Here is a 25,230-nt window from a genome sequence, read left to right on the forward strand (position 1 = left end):
TGGCAGTCTTCCCGGGATTTTGGAAGTTTCAGCAGCTGGAGGATGAGACGACTTTGGCACAATTGTCGAAGTTAGCAGGCAGGCTGTCAAGGTTGGTGCCGAGTCCGTCACTGGTCTTCAGTTCTCTGGAGTGTCCTTCTTCGTCAGGGCAGTGGCATCAAATTTCCTTATGCCAGGGGCTCCCCTAAATACTGAATATAGTGGTGTTCCGGGGAGGGGAGGGTAGTAGCCAATGGGCTACTTACCCCTGGGGCCACTACACCCGCTATATGACCACTTCCTGTGGGAAGTGGGTATAACCTTGTCCCAGAGTTCCTAGTTCTGCAATCACCAGAATGGCAGACTTTCAAAAGTTGTGTCCACATCAGGCAGCTCACCTTAGGGGCGGGACTGACCTCAGAGGTGGGCACACCTCTCTGACTACTAATTTTCCCGCCTGTCAAGGTGCCAAATAGGCCCGAGGGGAGAGGTCGGCATACTCTCCCTTGAGTGAAGCCAGATCTACATATCAAGGCCATGGGCTTCTTTGAATCCCTCGGTCCTGGAAATGCAGATTTCTAGGTCATCCTGTTAGGAGGTGTGTGCTAACACACTTGCCAGAGCAGGTTTTGTTTCTGTCCACACGAGAGCAACATCCCTCTCCCCTGGGGTCAGAAATATGTCTGGTGGTGGCAGGCTAGTTAGAACTAGTCAGCCAGCACACAGGTAGATGTTATGTTTTCAGGAAGCACCTATAAGGTGTCCTCTGGGTGCATGTATTAATAAACCCATCACTAACATCTGTGAGGGTTTATTAATATGAGATGTTTAATACCAAGCATCCCAAGTTTCAGTGATGTAATCATGTAGCTGGGGAACTCATATTGACTAGTGTCCAGCCCTTGTACTTAGAAATTGCGTCCCTGTTTACTTACTATGTCTAAGAATCAACAAAGACAGAGCAGGGGCATATCTGCTCTTGCAGATATGTCCACACAAGTAATAAAATGCACTCTGCCTTACGGCTGTAAGGCCTGCTGTAGGGGTGGCTTACATATAATACATGCAGTGTTAGAGGATATGGCACATAGGCTGCGTGCCATGTTGTGTTTTCACTTTTAGCTGCACTAAGACTTGCAAAGTGGCACAATACATGCTGCAGCCCTTGGGGACACTCTTTGGTACCCATGTCCTAAGTGCCAGGGGTACCATTTACCAGGGACTTATAGGGGTGCCAAAGGTATGGCCAACTGAGGAACAATTGCACAGTTTTTAGGGAAAGAGATCTGGTACTGCGGACCTGGTTGGCAGGAACCCAGTGCACTTTCAGTCAAAATTGCATCAGATACCAGGCAAAAAGTGAGGGACACCGTGTGAAAAAGGGTCACTTTCCTACACTACCACCCAACTTTAGTGGAGCTTGTGTGCTTCAACCAAAAGGATTTCTTCAGTATGCCTAGTAGAACACTTAGCTCATAAACACTTATTGTGCAGGAAGAAGTCTGCCACCGATAGGTAGCATTTATTGAATCCATTAAAAAAGTTAAATTCAATAGGTGACATGATCAATAAAAATACTACAGCAAGGTAAAAGTGAAAGCCACGACATTCAAAGTAATCTTTACAAGTAATACACAGATGCTGGCTGACGTTACACAAAGTAAAAATTAATCACAGCCACCACACAATGTAAATCATCAAATCTGTCAATTAAAATGCAGATTTTCCTAGTAAATTATGAAGGAAAATCTTAATTTTATCAAAGACACAAAGGTAGGTATTATGCTTCTCTAATCTAGCTTTTGAATATAGCAGCAGTCAAGATCACAAAAAAATGCAACTTCCATAAAGCCTAGAACATGCTAGCCAATGGGAGCAAACAGAACAACTTTTAACCAATGAGGTAACTGCAACCTTTATATAATGCCACAAGACTGCGACCAGTCCTCTTTTTTTGTGCGAGAAGTCAGTGAGAAACCGAGAATAAAGGAAAAATTGAAAACATGATGAAACATGCAACAGTAAAAGTAGACAATTCCTGGCAAAGGCAGATGAATTTGAGCCCCACAGCGGAAAAAGGAACATCAGTGCAGGACACTCCTGAGGTAGCTGTAACAGGAAAAGTGGAGGCTGTTGAGGCAGATCCAACTGAAACGTCTTTAGGATGAGGATGGTAATGCTGGAGCAACTAATGGGGAGGTGAGGTGAGAATATCAGGTTAATATAATGTGAGGAGGGATAATACTCGCCTCTGCATCTTTAATAAAATTACAACTTTCCTTCATAATTTACAAGGAAAACCTACATTTTATTGCAAGACCGGAGGCTCCTACTATGCTTGTTTAAAGCTAATCAATTACAACAGAAAAAGCAGTGTGGGCAGGTTTACAATAAAATGTGCGAAATACATTATCATTAGAACAATCAGCTGATCTCAGAATGTCCTCCAGATGGGAGCCAAGCCCAAAAGGCATTAGAAGCCATAGCACCCATGGAGGAATGGGCTCCAAATATGGAAGTATAAATACCAGCAAAGGACATAACCCATCTGACCCAGCGAGCCAGAGTAGAGGGGGACACAGATTGTGAGGTTTTCTGAAGGAAATGAGAAGTTGGGAGTGAGATTACGTTCTGAGGTCAGTTGTTCTGTGTTCATACACTTCAAGGCATTGTCCAACACAAAGTTTAGATTGATCTGGGAAATATGGATAAAATACAGAAGTTAAATTAGTCTTTGTACGTTTGTGAATTGAAAAAGGAACACCAGTGGTAGTTAATTGACGAGTGGTGATGTCCAGTACTTTGACATCAGGAAGACGTTTTACAGAAATAAGACATAACAGCATTGTAAGTTTAGCAGCTACCATTTTTAGTGAAAGATCACACTTTTCAGGCCAAAATATAAACGTCTTCAACACAACAGTCACATCCCATAGTTTACTGCATTTCAGTATAGGAGGATTACAAAATGTTACTCTCTTTAGTAGACGACAGATGAGCAAATGGTCTCCCACTGGTTTGCCATTAACGTAGAGGTGATTAATGGATATGGCTGATTTGTACAAATTGATGGTATGGTAAGTCTTACCTCTACTAGCTTCAGCCACTAGAAAATTATCAATATAAGTAAAAGCCGCTGAAAAGGGATTGACAGATTTTCCCATAAACCAGTTTGTCCAAAGAGACCAGGCTAACTTGTAAGCCTTAGTGCTCAGGACTTGTTAGCGTATTCTGAAGCTTCTGCCAAAATGAAAGCTCAAGATTGAGAGATCTCACAATTATCCAGACAGAAAGGGTGAGAGTGTTGTCTAGGACTAGGTTGTGAGGTTGTCCCAAAGAATCTAGAAGTAGGTTTGGAAAAGAAGGAATGAGGACTCGGTAGTCTGTTGTTAGCTCCAGAAGAGAAGGAAACCAGACCTGGGATTGCTAAAATGAGAGTACCAACACTAGGATTGCTGACTGGTGTCTTGTTTGAGCCAAGACCATGTAGATCATTAAAAAAGGGGGAAAAGCGTAGCTGTTGGAATCGGTCCAGTCTTGTAAAAAGGCGTCTGTAGCAGGAACTAGAGGATCTGGATGCCAGCTGAAATAACGAGAAAGGTGGGCACTGAGTATGGAGGCAAATAAGTCTATATGAAATGGACACCCATTTGAGCATTAGGGCATTGAAGACTGAAGGATGAAGTCTCCAGTCGCTTGAGTAGCAAAAATGGTAAGACTGGTGTTAAGATTTCCTGGTAAGTATTCTGCACTGACTGATATTTTATTGACAAGACAGTATTCCCAGAAACTTTCTGCCAGTACTGCAAGAAGCTTTGATCTGGTGCCTTCTAGATGGTTGACATATTGGACCTCAGTGATGTTGCTCCTGCAAATAACGGAACAATATACTCTATTCTTTGTCAGGCTTTTTATTGCAAAGGAGCCTGCAAGCATCTCTAAACAGTTGCTATGCAAACTGGACTCCTCTGAAGACCATACCTCCAATCGAGGTCGGACCACAGCGGGAGCCCCAGCCCTTCCGGCTTGCATTTGATTCTAATACAAGATCTGGGGCTGATGCAAAGATAGTCTTGCAGCTCCAAGCATCTAAGTTGTCTATCCACCACTTGAGTGCTATCCGAAATTCTGGATCTCAAGAGATTATGTCTGAGTAAGCGAGGCCCCTGCGTAGATGACAAATTTGTAGTCTTTGAAGTGCCTGACAGTGGAGAGGACCTGGAAAGACGGCCTGCATGGAAGACAACAGAAGACCCGCTATTCTTGCTAGTGATATGAGAGAGATAAGGGAACTTTGAAAAGTTTGATAAAACTCCGAATTTATGGCATCGACTATTGATAAAGGGAGATGAAAAATGGCAAATCAAGAGTTGATCATAAATCCTAGAAATTCTATCTGATTTGAAGGAGTAAGTATTGACTTTTCCTTGTTGATAGGAAATCCAAAATCTGAGAGAAGGGAAAAGGTGAGTTCAAGTTGAGATTGTAGAGACTTGAGGTTTTGACACACCAAGAGTATGTCATCTAGATAAATGATAACACAAATTCCTCTGAATCTGAGGAAGGCAACCACTGCTTTCATGATCTTTGCAAAGCACCATGGTGCTAAAGAAAGACCAAATGTTAGGGAAGAAAAACAATATATTTGGCCTAACCAGTGAAACTGAAGAAATTTTCTGCAGCTCTGATGAATGGGTATAGTGAGATATGCGTCCTGGAGATCGAGTCTGACCATCCAGTCGTGTTGTTGAATGGAGCCCCTGAGATGAAGAATTGTTTCCATTTTGAAATGGTGATAATCTACAAATTGGTTGATAATCTGAGACTAGTGGCAGGTCTCATCTCTTTGTTCTTCTTTCGAACTAAAAGGATGGAACTGATGAACCTTAAAGGATCTGGAGAGCAGAGTTGGATTGTGTGTTTCTGAAGTAAAGATTGAATTTCTTGGGATATCATGTTGGTCATTTCCAAAGAAAACTTCAGAGAAGGTGGAAATACTCTTTGAAAAGGCTTTGCATAAAGTTCTGTAACATACCCTTGAACTGTATTTAAGACCCAAGGGCCTGATATTAACCTTTGCCACTTTGTTAGAAAATGTAAAAGGGGTCCTCCTGCAGGAGGATGGGCAGGAGATAGACTCACCTGGTTGTGTGTTGGCTCTGAAACTCTTCTGATCCCAACCTCAATAGTGTCTGGCTCTTTGCGGATAAAACTGGGGTTTGTAGTCTTGATATGCGTAATGGGTGTTGTTGCTGTTGTTGAAGGGGCCTCTGTAACCTTGGTTGCGGTAACTGCGGCCGGTAAAGCTGTTCCTCCTCTACTGGCCTGTGCAAAAACCTGTTGTGAAAATAGTTTTTGGATGATTGCTGTGCCCAGTCAATAGATGTGAAAGCTGTTATGTATTTACTGAGCTCTTTAATAAGAGTCTCTAAATAACAAAACGTCTGCCTCGATGCCTGGTTAAGTAAGAGACCCTTTCTCCTTTTGTGGATGATAGCAGAATTTGCACTGCATAATAGGCAAACAGTCCTTTGAATCCAAAGAGATAGTTCTTCTAGGTCTATAGTTTTATTTTCTGATTGGGCTGCCTCTACCATATTAAATATGTGAGCGAGGGGATCAATAATATCGAGCAATTTGTCCTGGCATGTAGACCCGGCTTTATCTACCGCTTTGCGGGGATCCTTCCCAAATTTTGAGAAAAAGGTGAGTAATGTAATGTCAATTTTGCGGGTAGCAGCAATATTAGATGGCAGCAAAGGTCTAGGGCATTCTCATTTAAGTTCAGCCCCGGTCTGCTTATCTAGTCGTAGACGTAGCCTGGGGGATATGTAATTAGCTACATGTTCAATAGGAGACCATTCGGTCGAATTAGGATGGTGTAACAGAGAAGGATCAAACATAGGAACGTCACCTGCATCTAGGATATATCTTTAACCAGAGGAATCATTGGACAAAATTGTAGGTTTTTTTTTAGGAGGGGAGGAAAAAGGATCAACCGAATCAAGATTGTCTTTGTCATCATCAGTATTTTTAGCACTCATGTCATCATCAGGGTCCATGATATGAGATATCATAATCTTTGACAACATTTCTTGGGTATCTTTAGTTTTAGATTTGCACCTAGAAGGTGTCCTGATAAACTCCTCCTTGTTTGGAGGCCTGGGAGGAGCAACGTCCTCATCCATGTGTGAGGAAACCTCACTGTTCACAAGTGCATCTTGAGGGGAGGAAACTGTATGCACTTTCACAAATTAGGTAAGGTAGTGGATTTTAGTTTTCTGCTTTCCCCAGCAGAATGGGACATAAATATTTTAGACATTATATTTACCAGAGTTTACAATATTTTTTGGCATTTTGCTCATGGAAGCTGCCACAGCTTTTTCTACAGAGGAATTAATGAATTCATTCAATTATCTTTAAAAGACTCTCCATCATCTTCATTTGCATGTGAAATTGGTGAACTGTCAATCTCCATAATGAAAAAACATGAAAGTAAGACACCAAATAAAACCAGAAATTAAACGGTTAGAGTTTGTGGGTGTGAATTACAGCAGTCTGGCTCTCCCGGTTGGCGTGAGGAAGAGCTGAGGAAAAGCTATGAGGGTGGCGAGAAAAGGCTGTGCCCCCAGGGAGTGGATAACTGACAAAGTCTCACTTGAAGTGGTGAGAAAAACAGTGAGGCAGTTGAAGCAGGAAAACAGAGGATACTGGAGAAGGTTCCCCACATGGTCGAACCGCGCCAAACAAAGGTTTCACAGGAAGGCGCGACGAGCGGGCACAAAAAGAATACTGTGCCAGAGTAATTGATAGCGCAAGCCACGTATGGCTTAAAATACTGTTGCAGTCGCGGGGAGTGAGAGCGATAGACATGCTGGGCCAACAAAGAAAGGCTAAATGACAATACTTATAGCAAAATAGCACAATAACATGAAAAAATATGAAAACAAATAATGTGACAGTAAGTGATAATAGCTATACATACTTATCTTAACTGCGAGAATCAAGAAAAGAGGACTGTTCACAGTCAAATGGCATTATAGAAGTGGTGTGGTTACCTCATTGGCTAAAAGTCATTCTGTTTGCTCCCTTTTGCTAGCATGTTCTAGTTGTGGTTTTGCAATCTTAACTGCTGCCGATATTAAAATGAAAGATTAGAGAAGCATAATAGGAGCCTCCGGTCTTGCAATAAAATTGTTGAAATATCACAGAGTGCATAATTACACCTTTTCACTTTTTTAATTGGTTATTTACTGCTCTACAAATGTTAAAATACATCTTAACACAATCCAGTGTCGTTTCTCTCACCGTTCTAATGCCATCCTCTTAGAAGAGTGAGTGTTAAAACCTTTGGTCATAAATGTAACAGAGACAGATATAAGCATATAATTTGTTCTAAAATGTCACCTGCTTTTGAACATAGACAACAAGACCTTCCGCCGGCCCTGCGGTGAACAGGGCCTTAACAGTGACGCCGGCTCGTAATCAAGCCTGCGCCAATGTGGCGGTGCGGCGAGTGCAGCAGCACTCTTCACGCTTTCCACTGCCCGTAATTCGGGCAGTGAAAAGAGCAACGGGGCTGTCCATGGGGGCCCCTGCTCTGCCCATGCAGCCCCTTTCCGCCAGCCTCTGCAGTGTGGCGCTACCACCATGCAAAGGCTCGCAGAAAGAGGACTCGTAATCCCCAGGGCAGAACTGCAAGGGCTTATGTAACTTACTTGCAAGCTTTTTGCTTGCTGTTTCTGATTTTTTTTTAAATCCGTAAAAAAACTATAACTCATGCCGTGGCCGTGCACTGCATATTACTGCACACAATGTAACACTCATGACATGTACTGTGACATCACTGATGACAACTGAAATGACATCATTGATGACAACACTGCACATGGCAGGGTGAGAGTTATTGTTTCTTAAGTTAACTATAATGTGTGAATTTTACATTTAAACTGATATTTTCACCTAACTAGAACATTACTTTAACCTTTATTTTTTTCAGTGAATAAACAAATGTATATAAAAAATATATACATATATATGTGCGGGTGCATATACATTTATATATGCATGTCTCAATCATAAATATTTCCATTTTATTTCTCCCTCGAGATTGGGGTTTATATAACATAACAATATGTATTGTAAAGCGTACGTTCGCCCGTAGGCCTCTGGTGCTGAATAACAGATGTTTATTGTTACCCAACTCAATGGTACTCATTTTATAGACCTCAGAACTTGGATGATATATGTAGTAATGGAATTCATATGGATAATCTCCTGGTAAATTTGACTTTTTTTAAATCAGGGCTGGACCGCTTAAGAGTTTTATTTTATGAGGTTAAGCTATTTTTAGATCGTACTACCCCCTTCTGGCGTGTGGACAAAGAACAGGTGTTCTGTCAGCCAGAAACTGAATTAGCAATTAAGATGCCTTTAAATGTTATTCTTGTCACGTCTGCTCTGTGTTCAGAGACAGAGGTCAAAAGTCAGTATGTCTTCTTGCAATGCAACTACTTTTCCTTGAGACTGCAGAGCTCTGGGATTTTGTAAGGTGAACTGACTGACCTATGCAAAATGAAAGGCTTTTGTTATCAGATTTTTCCTAACACCCAACATTTATATAACTAAGTCAACTTTACAAGCATTTCAAAATATATTTCAGTAGGTGTGAAAGACCATTTTTTGTGTCTGTGCAGTGAATTTTTTTTTTTAATAGGATGAAAAAAGTCAGAACACTTTACTTGGTGATGTGCAAATGATAAATGTTTTCTGAAACCAATGTTCACAGATTATTGTTAATACACTATATAGTTTGTTTTATCAGTAAAGCTGCAAGTTAATGGGAAGGTTTTGAGACATTTCTTTGAAATTTACTGTCTGTAAATGACAGTGCGCTACCACATCATGCTTTAGTAATATATTTATTAAAAGTGAGTGTTCAAACATAAACTGAGAAACACTCCTGCCCAGATGGCAAAGCTATCAGTAAACTAAGAGGCAAGTCATGATGGATCATGTGTACCCTATACGTGGGCTATAGTTATTATACAAGGAGCAAATGTTTAGTGTATTTATTCAAACAAAAGAGGATTTTTTACAGCAGAAATGCTGAACTCGCATATTTGAAGGTGCACTCACATGTGAGAATGAAGAAAAAAATCAACTGTAAAATACAATATTTGCCTATGATCACACTATTTGAGACCCGTTTCCGGGTCAAGTACATTACAGTTAGGTCAAGTAGATTATTCAAGCTACTTGACCGGCAGGACTAGTAACATTTTAAAGATTTTTCGAGGCTTGAAAATGTTTTCTTCAGCCTTGGCACAACCACAAACAATATTAACTCAAGTACAATGATAGAAACAAAATCTAATTTTGACCAACATCTGCAGTAGAGTTGAAAAACTAAAAGTTAGGAGACATTGAACATTTCCGATATGCATTTTATCTAAAAGACAAAATGGCTATATGCAAAAACTGACGAACCACAGACAAGTGCACGGACTTGTTTATACTATGCAGCTATAATATTCGGCCCTACTGCACGGCTCTTGTTACCATTGGCAAAATACACAATATTAGTGACACCCGTACATCTGGTGGCTAGTTTTGAAACGTGTATTCCATTTTAAGTTATGATCAATAGTGCACCCAAGATACGAGCAGAAAAAGACCATTTTGATCGGAGTGGAGTCAATTAGCCATTTAAATGCAGAATAAGGGCATCCAAAGATAAAGTTTAAACTTTTTAAAGATTAATTGTCAGGCGTTGATCTTTTTATACTCAGACATGTGGCAGTATCATCTTTGGAGGCACACTTGAGTCATAAAATAATCAAGTCACCTGCATGTGCTAAATGACTCTGTAACAAATTTCTGGGCAAAGCTATTAGGATAATCTAAATGTCAGACAGGTCAGGTACATTTAATGAGAATAAAAGGCGGGGCAATATGCACCACTGTTTCAGACCATTGCAATAAGATAGGGTAATTCATCTATGCCCCATGACAGCAGTTTGAACCAAAGTTGGTTCGTACTGACTTTGTCAAAAGTGCCCCAGGGTTTTTGTAACCATCAAGGTCAAGGCTATGAAATCCACTAAGTCCATGCCAGCTCCAACCTCTCCAGTCTCTCTAACGAGGAAGCCCAAACAGGTCATTTGTCACTCCCAGGCCTCGCTGCCTCAGTCTACGTCAAGCCATTGTGTTCTATTGTTCTGGCCTCCATATTTCTATGAGGATAGGCAAAGACTTTGATCACTACATTTCAGGACTCCCCGTGGTCAGCAGTAGCCACTGTAGTCAGTTGCAGCCACCATGGTCAGCGGCAGCTGCAGCTCCAGCCCCAGTGATCTCACTTTCAATCACCATTAGTTATGCGGGCAGATCCCCCATTAGCTTGCAGATCTGTTCCTGATTTGGTCATCCTTAGTGGGAGCTTTCCCTTAAGGTGCCATCTTGCTTCAGCACCTTAGCGACGTCTCTCCTAAGATGGCACATCTCAAACAAAAGTGAGCCTACCTCTCTAATGCATTACCTTTGCAGAATATCATTTGAGAAGCAGGTAAGAAAGGAGTTCAAAGGTAGACCTTTCAAGGGCTCAAATTAAATGGGATTGGAACAAGGAGGGAACAGAAGATCCCTGTGCTGGGACAGATGACACGCACAGGATTCATTTTACACCTCTCATGACCACAACTCTGTGACTGTCCTAAGTGCAAATCATATACTAAGGATGGAAAACACCATGTCTAAAAGTTAGCACCATGGCTAAGCAACTGTAGTAGCATGATTGGTCAGCCAGTACAGAAACTAACCTGCATACTAGGGAGGGAAGTAGAAGTAGGCTACTAAGACTCTCTCTCTTGGTAGTTAGAAAAACACTACATAGGTAGGTGCATAAAATCTTCTCTATCTTGGTCTTTAGAACAAGCACAAGTAAGGGGATGAGAAATAAAATCAAGCAGAGGTAACGAGCTGGACACATCAGAGCCCTAATGCCTCAGAACTTGTTGGTGGTTCACTTAGAGACCTGGTTGTGCACCCTGGCCATCAGCACATCACCCTTAAAGTACTGGGTACAAACCTGCATCACAAGCAAGTCAGACAACAGTCTCTGGAACTTTAAAAATCTTACTGTTTCCTGTCTAACACCAAGCCAAGGGCATCAAAAGCAGGGTGATTGATGGAATGTTTGAATTAATCTCAGCCACATGTAATTGCTTGGGGCCGTATTCCAATTGATCGTTTTTCGCACACTCGGCCACCTCAGTTTGGACCAAGCCATATGCAAGTCAGTCTTGATGATGCTCCAATGGGAACAGTCCAGCCCGATCTGCCAAGCCAGGTCCTCCCTGAAAGGGAACACAAGCAACCCTTGATAGGTTTTGCCCTAATTAGGGACGATCAGCTAGCTCCAGCTTGGTTCTAGTGGTACAGTGAGCATGAGACTCATATCTGGGGATACAAAGGCATCAAAAACATTGTGATGGATGGAATGCTTGAAATAATCTTAGCCACTGGCAGTCGCTCAGGCTACATCCGAATCCATTGATTTTGCACACCCTGCCACCTCAGTTTGGACCCAGCCATAGGCAAATCAGTCTTGAACATCTTCAAACGGTCCTTGGTTGCGTGTGTTCCAGTTTAGGGAGAACCTGCCCAAGAAGTTTGGGCTGGACTGTTTCCGTTGGGGCAGGGTCAAGATTGATTTGTAAATGGCTGGGTCCAAACTGAGGTGGCATTGAGTGAGAAAAATGGTGGACAGGGACACAGCCCACGCAATAACCAGTGGCTGAAACCTAACAGGTCCCCTACCAGATGGGAGGTACTGTGAATAAATGTACACATGTTTTTGAGCAGCGATAAACAAATGTTACCCTCTTACTTCTACCATCACTAATAATAAAGTGACAGATTAATTGTTTCAGTATTTAAGCACTTGATATTATAGAAAGTCCATGTGCTCTTGGGTATTTTTTGTGTTGAACTAAAAATCATGCATTAAATGGATTGCAGATGGGATATCGACATGATTATGGTGTACTTTTTATTTTAAAAAAATTTAAAACAGAGGTGGCTTGCATATTGGCTGTACACCATGGGACTACTCCTGTGTTTGAGACCAGCAATACTTACAATTACTACAAAATGATACTCATATTTTACCCACAGAAGAAAAGAGTTTGAGTTAGTCCACAGAGGATTTAAACTTACGACTGGAGGTCACATGAAGATTTCTGTAATGGGCATATATATTCACTGAAATAGTATACAAGGCTTGAAACTTGTTACCAATAGGATTTACCTGGACCACTAACAAATGTTCAGACAGAAGCAGGATTAAAAGGATCTGGTCCTGTAAAATACATGTAGAACTTAGCAGTGTGCATTACAGCCCTCAAAGCTAGGGTAACACAGACCTCTGCACCAAGAGCTTTAACCACTGACTATAGCTTGCATTAACCACCTAAGCTGCATTGGCAGGATTTGAAGGTATGGTGCACATTTTACACAACTCTTTGTGCAGCTGGTGGCTTAATTCCTTGAGCTATGTTATCGGTATTGGTACATCAGACCTTTGCGTTTCAAGCATCTCTGCATTAGGAACATTAATTTCTTCAGTTATCTTATCTGCGAATATAGATAGTAATTTATGTCAGTGGGTTACTTCTCCTACTGCAGTAATTTGTGGGAAACTGAAAGTCGATGGCATGAGTCACCTGTTCACTAATGTGGGAAATGCTGTGCATACGAATATATGTGCAGCACATCCCTCAACTCTCAATCCCCAACTTCCCTAACCCCATGCAGAGTCAGCCCTTGGTGCATCCGTTGCACCTAATTACATTTTTTTGAGTCCTATGGTTCTCTCTGCTTTGGTCCACATCCAGTTACGTACAAAAAATAAAAGAGCTTAAGCCTGTCAAAGTTATATAATAAAAGTATTGTTTGTCTGAGTAATGTTCCGACATAATTCTAAGATTTCCTGCACAAACTGTAGGCCATCTCAGCTTGTGGTGATGAGCTATGAGTATGTTAATGTCGTCCTATGAAGGTTATAAGGCTTGATCTTAATCATTGTACTCTGTGTATGTTGTTTTTGTGTCTTATGGCTGAGACTCCAGGCTTTTCTAATTGCGTATGCAACGTTTGGATCAGTAGACTTGCTCATTACGTGGGAGACTGAGATGCGTGTCACAATTCTAAGTGACAAGTGTTGTATAGTGATTGTCATTTTTAGTTAAACGTTCAGAAATTTTTGCTTACATCTGGAGTATCAGCAGTATGATGGTTGTGTGGGAGATGATTTTCTTGATAAAAATGTAGTCTTTACATAATTATACTTACAGATTAATGTGTGAATTAATTTAATAATAATATTGCGTTTACGAGAATTCTGATCAACTAAATGACCACCACCTTATGTAAGGCCTATATTTTGTCCATGCTAACTTAAGCTGATGAAATTATTTTGTCTTTACAAGAGAGTGTGTTTCTTATCTAAAATAAATGTCAGAATCAAATGTGTATTAAGTAGCCTCTGTTGGACTGAAGTAGAAGCAGATGCAAGGTCACTGTGCAGTAGAAGCTGCACAAAATGTTTCTACTGTGTTCCGTAGTCTGACTGATTTCATTGTTTGTAGTTGTTTCTAACTCATATGTCTTTCCTCATGGGAAAAGAAATGGTGTGGTAACATATTTTTTAATTGTTTTCCTGTGACTTCGTAATCCGGTAGAGTGAAAACAAAAGATCCACAGATGAAACTGGAAAAGCGGAAATGCAGGATACAATTGCATTAGTTTAGATTTCGTAATTTAGTTATCTGTTAATGTTCTGATTGGATAAAGCATGAGGTGAGAAAGTTATGACCAATCATTTTCATTTAACAAGTTTTATGTAATGATCAGTCACCACTGATCATGGTTCATTCATTCTTCTTTGGGGTTTTCCTGTATCCTGAGTTCTAGGGATTCTATTCTGTATGATCTGTCACTTTGATATTTCATGTTTTCCAGACAGTCTATCAACATTCTGGTACTTTATTATTATGTCTATTCAATACTGAACTTATGTTTAGATGGTTTAGTGTATTTTATAGTTCAAATTCTAAACCATCACCCCTATTCTTATTTCTGATGCTACCTGTTCCTTGTCCTGATGTTGGTGCCTGATGTTAGTGTCCCACTGACGAAGTAGACGTTGTTGCTGATTACCGTAGTGATTTGGTAAATGTATGAGCTGTAAATTGTTATTTGTCTTTTGTTTTTCGGGTAACAGCTGCAAATGTTTATTTATTGCTGCTTATTTTTGATAGCACCATAGTTAGATGTTTTCTAAATTTATGTTACTAAAAATATTACATGAAGCTCAATATGTTGATGCTAATTAGTGGCTAGTAAGGCGATATTCTCATGCTCATGAATAGTAATTGATATTTTTGTCTTATCATTATCAAATGTAGTAAATTGCTCTTGCTCAGATTCTGTTGCTATGGTTTTGTGTAATAACCATTGAGATTATTTGTCTTTTTTGCATTGATTAGACTTAGATATATCAGACGTTCGAATCAGTCATTATTGTTTCTCTATATGTATCATTTGTGTCTGATAATTATTTTTGTGACTTTAGCGTTGTTAATATAGGGAAATAAATCATTAACTTCTTAATAAACAGGTGTGGTTATTGAAGTTGAATTATCATATACGTAAAGTCTATGATGTATTTCGAATATCATTATTCATAAAGCAGATTCGGTTCATCGACCTAGTGTGTGAAATCCATTATCTAGTCTCTTGTGACTAAAATATACCTAGGGCTTCTCCGCGTCAACAGTGGGAAGTGCTGATGTGAACTGTAATAGCCAACTACATGCATATGGTGCAGTCTGACTACTGTGCTATGTAAGTGACATTAGGGAAAAGTGCTGCTAAGTGCTACGTGGTAATTAGCTAAATGACATGGCCGGGCTGTGTTGGGCGTAGTGAAGGTGTTCGGTGCAATTCGTTTTATTGTTATCAAGGAGTGTTATGAGATCTTAGCAATATTTAACTTGACAATGTCGATGAAGTTAGTTCAATTTAAATTCATTAGACTGAAAGGATATGACGAAAAATCGAAAGAAATTGCGGTTAGTTTGATGTGGTAGCTATGGTCCTACTCTCCAATAAAGATCATCAAGACGTACGCACTTTTTAAATGCTGCTAACAGCATGCCACGGGGTTGCTTCTGCAGTCAGTGAGGATCTGGTGGGTTTTGTGAGGACGTGTCGCTTCTAGCTGGCGAAGCTGCGGCGTTTAGAATGAAAACTTCGCTAAACAAATTGATACGCGCGCTCATGTCAAACACAACACCACTGCAGAAAACACGTAACACACACAACGAGCTCACCATTGCAGCTGTGAATGTGAAACACTTTGTGTAGTAGATGAGAAGGCACACAGCTGTCCTGCATCCCTCCTCCACAGTCAGCGTAAGGCTAAACTGCATGTGCTGACTCTAAGAGAACAGGAAACGGAAGGACGGGTTCCCGTGAAAAGTGTCGCGCCATCTTGAGGTGAAGTATGCCTAGTATTGGCCATACAGTACGACGAGCATTACGGGACATTTTTTAGAACTGATTATGTTAAAACTGAAATAATTAAAACGTACTTACAAAAGTGCTGTCTTTTTTCGATGCGTTTCATAAAAATACTTTTAACAAACCAGGTAGTAGATGCATTGTTTACTATATGGTTTCCTGACACATCCCTTACATTTAGTTTTAAAAACAACTAGCATGTATAGTTGCCTGTTTAGCAGACAGCTGCCAGCTTCAGTCAATTCGTCAACAGTCACTTTCACTCATATGGCGGACGATACCCAACACGCTTTGCTAGCATGTGTTGTTCATTGGACTATACCACAATCCCCAAACTCCGGGGAGGTCACGTCAATTTAAAACGTCACTTGTCTCCCTTGTTTCGTACCATCACAGTCTGTAAAACAAGAAAACATGATTAGGAACTTTTTTTACATTTTCAAATGGCTTTCGGAACACGTTTCCTCATTTCAAGACGAAGACGAGATTCTTTAAATCGACCAGCCGAATGCCTAGCAACCAGAAACAAAACTTTTTGAGTGACAAGGGAGCGTCAAGGCAACTCGGGGATAGGGGCGGCTGTACCAGGTGAGCTCCCAGCATACATCACAAATCTATTTATACTTATGGCATTTGCCTTTATATTTGATTTTCATGACAGTCGCCTTTATATTTGATCCAAAGGGCGTGATTTTTCCATTTCCAGCGCTAGAAAATACTGTTTTTCCAGTGCCCGAAAGTTGGATCAAACGCTCACAAAGCCGGGGGGGGGGGGCAAGATGTGCGTATACACACGTGTACTGTTTGGCATCCTATGATCGGTTAATATGCCTGTTGATTGCACTACCTGTTATATCCACTGCCAGTGGTGGCCAGTGTATCTATGGTTTTCTTTGGTGCTCCTGGTTTATATCACTTTTGTTTACAGTCCACTGTGGAAAGTAAAAGGTCTCAGAGCGGCTCCAGTGAGAGTTCGAAGTAAATAAATGCACGTAGATGAGCTGCATGCGATTTTTCCAGTTTCTTTAATGTCGTGGACCCGCAACACCAGCAACCATCCAAGACCGGCGCCCGTGAGCAACTGATTCACATGGACACTGGAATCTCAGATTGTGCTCACCCTGCGAGGATTCCATATACAGCATTCAAGAATAAACATAGAAAACTTAGTTTAGATTGTTAGCGCGTCCTTCTATGTTAGTTTATACATTTTAGGACTCGTTTTAGGCCGATGAATCTTTGGACCCAGTGGTGAGACACCGTAAGACGAGGTAACTGATTAATGTATCAAACAATATATCAATAATATTGTCAACATATATCATCACAATATATCTCAATTTAGACATTAGTTAAGATCGTTGACACAACCATGACCTTTCAGTCATGAATAACCACACCTTATTGAAGTTTTGTGAATTTTATTCCCTATTGATTACAATCTAATAGCAGATGTATTAATCTCAAGACCAAGAAGCAAAAGAACATAGACACAATGCGGCAACTATGATAAGGTTTCAACTATACAAAGATCACAAACATAAGATAGTAATATGAAGGTAAACAAGTCAAAATGCATAGGACCTCATATATGTCTTAGTTCAGCATAGCACCACTTCAGTCACGTCAGTTACGTCAGTCAAGGTGAATGCCTCATCTAGCCACTAATTAGCATCAGCATGTTGGGCTTCATGCAAAACAATTTAGAACATCAATTTGGAAAAACATCTAACTAAGGTCTCTAATCAAAAATACACAGCAGTTGGGACCTAGAAAGGAAAAGCAAATAAACGAATTTCAATAGTTACAGTCATAATTACCCTCCTCAGGATAGGTCAGCATACAGGATCAGTCTTCGTCTTCAGGACATCAGTTAGATCGCCGTCAGTCTATCTAGTCTAAGGGCAGGGGACACTTCCCTCATAAGGAGGAAAGTGTAATGGGGCGACTAAGGGTGAGGATGGTTTTGTCTAAGTCTCAAGTCACCAAATAGAGTGACAGAGTTTCTGGATGCAATCAATATCATTCCCTACCTAATACCCCCGAGTCTCCTGTGTCATGGGTTTTAATCCCTTTTTCATAATACATTCCCCCAAAATTCTATTGGATAGTCACTACACCCCACTATCTGTAACCTATCAAATTATACATTAAGTAATGCATTTGTCATCTCGAGATAGATTATAACATTTTGATTGGTCTTCATAATTGACGTTTTTCGTAGGTGGCACATCCGGGGTTACTTCATTTTCTGGCACACTCTTCGGGTCAAGAGTTCTCTTTTCCGTGGTTCAATGTCCTTGAAAGTGTCCATATTTTGTTGCAAAGCGTATAACTTTATACTAAAGCAGCTAGCATGCGGATGAGAAAATCTAGCAATGTTACATGGCCTTTTGCGAGTCAGCACACTGAAGAAACAGAAAAATATGCTTTAATATGAGAGTTACACAGCTAGTTTTTCGACTCACGCTAACTTAAGACTTATGGATACTAATAAATGCAATCTTTGTAGATGTTAACGTATTCAATTCATCATAGTACAAGCAATTATTTTTTACAGTCAACATTAGTTTATGCATGTAATAATTCTTCACGTTTATAGGTATGTTAGAATACATTTCAAATGAATAATATTTTATAACTATTAATGCGGCTTTGTTAATTGTAAGCATTTCACATCTAGATATTTAAACTACGCTCTCTCAGTCCCTCCTCTGATGACACTCGTCATCACACAATTTTCTTTTCTTTTTTTTCCTTAATTTTTCACCTTGCGCATAATACGCATTTCAACATCTTGCCCTTTATGAGAGCTTTCCCATAATTCATTGAACATTTTCTCTCTTTCACCTTCTTCATTTCTTCTGGTTCTTTTAGTCCAATTTCTTTTTACTTTGTCATTGATTTTACATGCCCCCATAATCCTAATAGACAAACCAAAACAATTAATAGACCCATCATAATTTTTGCAAGTACCCCATTCCAAATGTTGGTAAAACAGCTTCCCACTCGGGCAATTCCTTTCCCAAATTTCTCCCAAACACCAGGTTCTTTCAGATCCTTCAAGTCTGTACTATCTCTAGTAAGGTTAGTAAGCATGCTTCTAATTTTCTTACTGTTATCTGGTATGAATGAGCAACAATGACGCTCATTAAGCATTTTGCAGACACCTCCACTCTTTGCTAAAAGAATGTCTAGAGCAAGCCAATTTTGAAGAGTCATAGCTCTTTCTGCAGCAAGTTCAGTATCCATCAGGAGTATAGCTCCTGTAAAATTTGTCAACATGTTATCCACTATAGTAGACAACTTTTGAATTTTCATAGAATTCAAGATAACCCCTACTGATGAGATTATGGCTCCAAATAGATCACCAATGACAGCCGCCACTGATTCTTGTTTTTGTCTAGGATGTTGTAATTCAGACGTTTTAGGTATTTGTTTTAAGTCATCAATTTGGTATATCTTTGGGAATACTATTCCCAAATAACATGTCCCATACCATCCCTTAGGGAGACGGTAATAAGCATTTAGTCCACAGATATAATAGATTCCAGGGATCGCTGGATCTTGTCCATTCAGCATAAAGGTCCATTTACTCTGAAACAAAAACACATGTCTGCATTCACTCGTACCTACAAACAAATTATCTTGATCAGATTTTGGCCTATATATATACAAAGCCTAAACACATGTAATGCATCTATAGCTAATTTGCCTGGCGTTTTGATTGCAGTGTAAGCATAATCATTTGCATAAGTACGTTTTTCTAGTCCTTTTTCTAATCTTTCTTTCAGTGCTTTGCGTCTATCATCTGTGTGATCTAAAAAGCTTTTCTCTACAGGAGACAATAAGCAAGTCAAATTGTTGCGATGTGCATAAGCAGTTCCAAATGTAAGTGTTGGCTCAAAGAATCCTCTAACTATTTTTATATCATGCTCTTTTGCTAATCTATTTAGGAATTCAATCACAGGCACAAAGGAAAACACAACATCCACGTTTGAATAAAAGTATTGCACATGCTCTTGATTATAGAATCTTGTTAATAGCAAGCTACAACTAATTCCATAAGTAAGAGGGAGGCTATGATAAGTAACTCCCTCCTGTACAGACGAAGGAATTTTAGTACATACATAACAATCTTTCGCATTCATAGTTTCCACATACTCATTTAGTAAGCGATAGAAGACATTAGTAGAAAGCTCCCCTTTTGCATTAGTTCCCTCATGCATATGTCTTGCATCTTCCTCAAATCTCTCCCACAGTGATAGTTTAGTAGTGGTAGTTTCAGGTTTCGAAGTTGCATTAATAGTTTCTTTCTCTCTCCATGGCATTCCCACAATCACTCCCACAATCATTACTGCACATACAATACCTATTATAAGACATAACCAACCACACACCTTACTTCCCTTGCTACTATTTCTATTGTAAGCCATGTTTGTATAGAATCAGAATAGCAGATCAACAATCAACTTGATGATAAACTCTTTGCGTATATTACAGCGTCTTCACTCACTCCAGGACCTCTTTTCGTCAATTCAGGTTAGCAGCTTGTCGTAATCAGGTTTTCTTTAAAAATCAAGTCCAGTTTTAGTGTCTCTTTCGGTAGTTTCTAAAGTTTCTTTCTTTTTAGTTTTCATTTTTTTTTTTTCAGACTTAGCCAAGTCTTCCTTGAGTTTTGTTCAGGTACCGTAATACTGGCCTGGTACTTCTCGATCAAAACAGAATGCTAAGAATTCTTGTTGCCATTCAGAGGTTGTAGCATATGCCCATTCAGGACCTGTATATCTTCTGTTCGCTATTCTTTTTCTTTTTAACCTTCGTTCACCTTGTTGTTCTCCTTCACTCAGATCATCTGCTTGTGAAATATCACTTTCTTCTATTATTGTGTCATTCGATACTTCTCTTATTTTAGGATGTGACTTGTCTGGCCAATTATCGCCTCTATGTGTCTTGGTTCGATGTTTTCCTTCAGGACGTTGGACAGCACCCTCCTCTTGTGATATGGTGTTTCCGCTTGACGGACCTGCAACTGGTTCGGGAGACTCTGACACGTTTTGATTTGTATCTACAGTTTCTCCTTCTCTTTCGTCTTCTGGTTCTATGTTTGGTTCGGACTCTAACCCGTACTCGTCTACTTCTGGGAGAACTTCTTCTTGGCTTAGTTCTCCTGCTGCCTCGACTGAGATAGGCACTCTGTCGCCTCTCTCGAACTCATTGACAGTTTGAGGGACAAGGCTGTTCTCAGTGTGCTCTCCAGTAGTCTCAGTTCCTTCTTGACTGATCTCTGACTCTGAGACTTCTCTTCCTGAAGATGCTGTACCGGAAACTTCAAGTTCCTCCTCAACAGGACACGTTACCTTTGTCGTGTGACTGGCATGTATCCAGTTGGGAACCCCGGCACACTTCACAGCAGTGGTAGTCGTCAATATTACTTGATACGGCCCCTTCCAACGCGGCTCAAGACACGATTTTCTCACATGTTTCTTGACAACCACCCACTCTCCAGCTTGCAGAGAGTGACCTGGATCGCCAATCGGTGGCAACGTGTTAGCTTCCACCTGGTGAGAAAAAGAGCGAATTACATCAGCCAAACCTTTGCAGTAAACCAACACCATATCATCTGTAATATTCACTAGTGCATTTGTAGGTACTGCTGGTAATCTCATAGCTCTGCCCATGAGAATTTAGTGGGGAGATAATCCCGTCTTCTTGTCTGGGATATTTCTCATAGTCATCAGCACTAGAGGTAAGGCGTCTGGCCACTTCATGTTTGTAGCTGCACACATTTTTGCCATTCTTGATTTTAAAGTACCATTCATCTGTTCAACTAGTCCTGATGCTTCAGGGCGATAGCTACAATGCAGCTTTTGTTCAATGTTGAGTGCGGCACACAGAAGTTTAATCACCTCATTGTCGAAGTGTCTCCCCCTATCTGATTCTATAGAAACCGGAAACCCGAATCTTGGTATCAGCTCCCTGAGTAGTAGTTTTGCAACTGTAAGACTGTCGTTCCTACGTGTGGGATATGCCTCAATCCAATGACTGAAAACACACACAATCACCAACACGTACTTCAATCCTCCACAAACAGGCATTTCGATAAAATCCATTTGCATTTTGTTGAATGGACCTCCAGCTCTCCCAATATGGCTCAAAGTTACCACAGTTCCTTTTCCAGCATTCATCTGTTGACAGATGACGCACCTGTGGCAAGTGATTTCTGCGGCATGTCTGAATTTTGGATTGAACCAATCAATCTTAAAGGACCTGATCATGGCATCTCTTCCCAGATGTGCCTGGCCATGATAGAGCCGGGCAAACTGTGATAAAAGACTATTTGGCAGAACCAATTTTCCCTCTTCTGAAACCCATAGATCATCTGCTCTTTGTACACATTGCATTCTCTGCCAGGAACGTTTTTCTTCTTTGCTAGCACGACTTTGTAATGTTTTCAGTTCGTCTAAGGTATCAACCACTCGTAATGCTAGACTTAAACTTGTGTCATTTTCAGTTTGTGGTAACAATTCCCATTGCTCCTTAAACGATATACAGTTCAATGCACAAAATCCTGCGACTTGATCTGCTTAGCTGTTTCCCATAGACACAAAATCTTGTGATCTGGTGTGAGCACTGCACTTCACCACGGCAACTTCGAGAGGTAACTGAATCGCATGTAACAAATCTCTTATTTGTTCACCGTTTTTCACAGGAGAACCAGAGGAGGTCATGAAACCTCTCTGTGACCAGAGTTGGCCAAAATCATGCACAATTCCAAATCCATATCTGCTGTCAGTATAGATAGTGACTTTCAAATTTACAGCTGCGTGGCATGCCTTAGTAAGGGCTATTAATTCTGCCACTTGTGCAGAAAACACTTTCTCGTGCCAGGAGGCTTCGACAATTCCAGTTATGGTACATACTGCGTAACCAGCTCTCAATGTTCCTGCTGAATCTCTTAGACAGGACCCATCAACAAACATAATGTAGTCATTTTCTTTTAACTGGGTATCCTGTATGTCTGGGCGAGGTTTGGTACAGGGTTCAGTCACCTCAAGACAATCATGTTCAAATTCTTCCCCATCTTTGATTTCAGTATTTTCATTGGGAAGTAAGGTTGCCGGGTTCAGCACTGTGCATCTCTTTAGTGTGACATTTGGTGACTCCAGTATAATCGTCTCATATCTAGTGAGACGTGCATTTGTCATGTGTTGTGTCTTAGTTCGTGTCAACAGAATTTCAACTGAATGTGGAACCATTACTGTCAGAGGGTATCCCATGACTATGCCTTCACATTGTGAAAGGCTTTGACCAACTGCTGCAACTGCCCGCAAACAACCCGGTAAGGCTGCTGCGACAGGGTCCAAGGTAGCTGAAAAATATGCTACAGGGTGATTTGCATCTCTGTGGACCTGTGTTAAAACAGACAAAGAACAAGCATCACGTTCATGACAAAACAACAGAAAAGGTTTCTCATAGTCAGGCATTCCCAATGCTGGTGCCCTGCACATGCATTCTTTTAATTCTATAAATGATTCAAGCTCCTCTTTTGTCAGAGTTATTGTGTATGGCTCATCCTTGACTTCTTTTCCTGTCAGTTTTATTAAAGGCTTTGAGATGATTGAGAAGTTGGGTATCCACTGACGACAGTAGCCCACCATTCCCAAAAACATCCTGACATCTTTTTTTGTTGTTGGGGGATTCATCTGCAAAACAGCTGTTTTTCTTTCCTTTGATATTCTTCGAGACCCTTTCTCAATCAAATGTCCCAGGTATTTCACTTCCTTTTGACAGTATTGTAACTTTCTGGGTGACACCCTGTGTCCATTCTTTCCCAGATGATTCAATAATGCAATGGTATCATATTTACAACTGTCTCTGGTTTTGGATGCAATTAGCAAATCACCAATGTACTGCACAAGAGTCAAATTAAAAGGCAGCACAAGAGGTTCCAAGTCCTTCTTCAATATTTGATTGAAGATGGATGGTGACTCTGAGAACCCTTGAGGAATTCTGCACCAACTGTACACCTTGTCCAAAAAATTGAAAGTGAACAAAAATTGGCTGTCCTCTTGAAGGGGTATCGAAAAGAATGCTTGTGATAGGTCTACCACAGTAAACCATTCAGCATCACAAGGAACCTGGAACATTATTACCGCTGGGTTAGGTACCACAGGGCAGCATTTTATCACAATTTCATTTATTTTCCTCAAATCCTGCACAATTCGAACTTTTCCACAGGGCTTCTTTAAACCCATTATGGGAGAGTTACACGGACTGCTCAAGACTTCTTTCAGGACTCCCTGTCTGAGAAAATCTACAATTATTTGTGACACCTCAATGAGGACGTCTTGGGTCATGTGGTATTGTGACACTTGTGGGAACACTGCATTCGGCTTTATCTGAACCTTGACTGGTTCTATTCCTTTTATCAATCCTACTTCTTTCCCAGTTAAATCCCTCACTTTCTCTGTCACAGTCCCTTGTAGTTCGACAGGTAGGTCGATCAAAGTATGCATTGGGAACAAAGTAATCAAAGGGTAGTCTTCATTTGTCTCTCCTCCTTCCTCTATTAATTGACTCTCATCTCCCTCATCGTCACTATTTGTCTGTACTTCTATTCCATCGTTGGAACAGGTAATTGAACATTTTGTCTTACACAGTAAGTCCCTTCCTAATAAGGATACTGGACTTGAATTGCATACAACAAATCTATGCAGCCCTTGGAAGTTGCCAATTTCAACTTGCACCAGATCTGTAATCGGGTTAGTCAGGTACTGATTTGCTACACCAACCACTCGTATAGTACGCCCTGAGAGAGGTAATCTCGGGACTTCTGCACTTCGAACTGTAGAGCGTGTAGCTCCTGTGTCGACCAAAAATGAAACCTTATAGCTCATTACTTTTCCCTCTACGTATGGGCCTCTCTGATCCACCTCTAGAGATGCTGCAAGCCTGCACTCTTCACTGTCTGAGCTGTCATCTGACCAATCCTCATTCAGGCCATTTTCACCTCGTACTGGGAATTGTTGCACAGTATTATTTTGATTCGTTACCTGGCCTGTGACCTGCTGAGGAAGCATCACCTGTTGCTGTCCCATCGGAGCCATTGGTAATTGCATTTGCTGTCTAGGCACCATAGGAATCTGCTGCTGTACTGGTTGCATTTGTACTGACTGAAAGCGCGGCATTTGCATCTGCTGCATGGGCTGTACCCCTTGCATTTGTACCAAATTATTCCGAAAATTCGGGTTTTGATGTCTCACTTTTGGACCTCGTGAATTTTGTAATGTATCAACATTAATGCTCTGCTGAACTGCACCATCCTGCACCATATTCGGACACTCCTGTTTCCAATGCCCCACGCCCCTGCACGCGTGACATGGTGACATCTTTTTCACTCCTTGACCGTCATTTTGTATAACAACATTATTCATGTCCGAACCGCGGTTCACAAACCCTCGACCTCGGCCTCTTGGCTGTGCCTGAAACATACCATTCATTTGCGGTTGTTGTTGTATCATCTGCTGAACCGCATTTCCCTATATTTCTGCCTGTGCAGCCCTTATCTGTATCACCATCACCTTTTCTTTCAACTTTTTCTGCTTCAACTCAATTTCTTCACTACAGTATTTCGCATACTGCAACACCTCATCAATCGGTTTA

At 40.7% G+C, this 25,230-nt stretch overlaps 2 protein-coding genes across 3 annotated transcripts in view; one reads left to right on the forward strand and one right to left on the reverse strand.

Annotated features, from left to right (window-relative positions):
* UFSP2 (UFM1 specific peptidase 2) overlaps window positions 1–15,496 on the reverse strand; it is a 222,589-nt gene extending 207,093 nt beyond the window's left edge. For both annotated transcript variants that reach the window (XM_069199705.1, XM_069199695.1), the window contains exon 1: window positions 15,375–15,496. In XM_069199705.1, the coding sequence (XP_069055806.1) occupies window positions 15,375–15,473 (99 nt within the window). In that variant the 5' untranslated portion in view covers window positions 15,474–15,496. The remainder of the gene's footprint in view (window positions 1–15,374) is intronic.
* Window positions 15,497–15,932: 436 nt separating this feature from the next.
* The window catches only part of CFAP96 (cilia and flagella associated protein 96), a 195,437-nt gene continuing 186,139 nt past the window's right edge, over window positions 15,933–25,230 (forward strand). The window contains exon 1 of the mRNA XM_069199730.1: window positions 15,933–16,152. The gene's annotated coding sequence lies outside the window, so the exon portion shown is untranslated. The remainder of the gene's footprint in view (window positions 16,153–25,230) is intronic.

The sequence above is a fragment of the Pleurodeles waltl genome, chromosome 1_2, assembly GCF_031143425.1.
Source record: "Pleurodeles waltl isolate 20211129_DDA chromosome 1_2, aPleWal1.hap1.20221129, whole genome shotgun sequence".
In the NCBI taxonomy this organism is placed as follows: Eukaryota; Metazoa; Chordata; class Amphibia; order Caudata; family Salamandridae; genus Pleurodeles; species Pleurodeles waltl.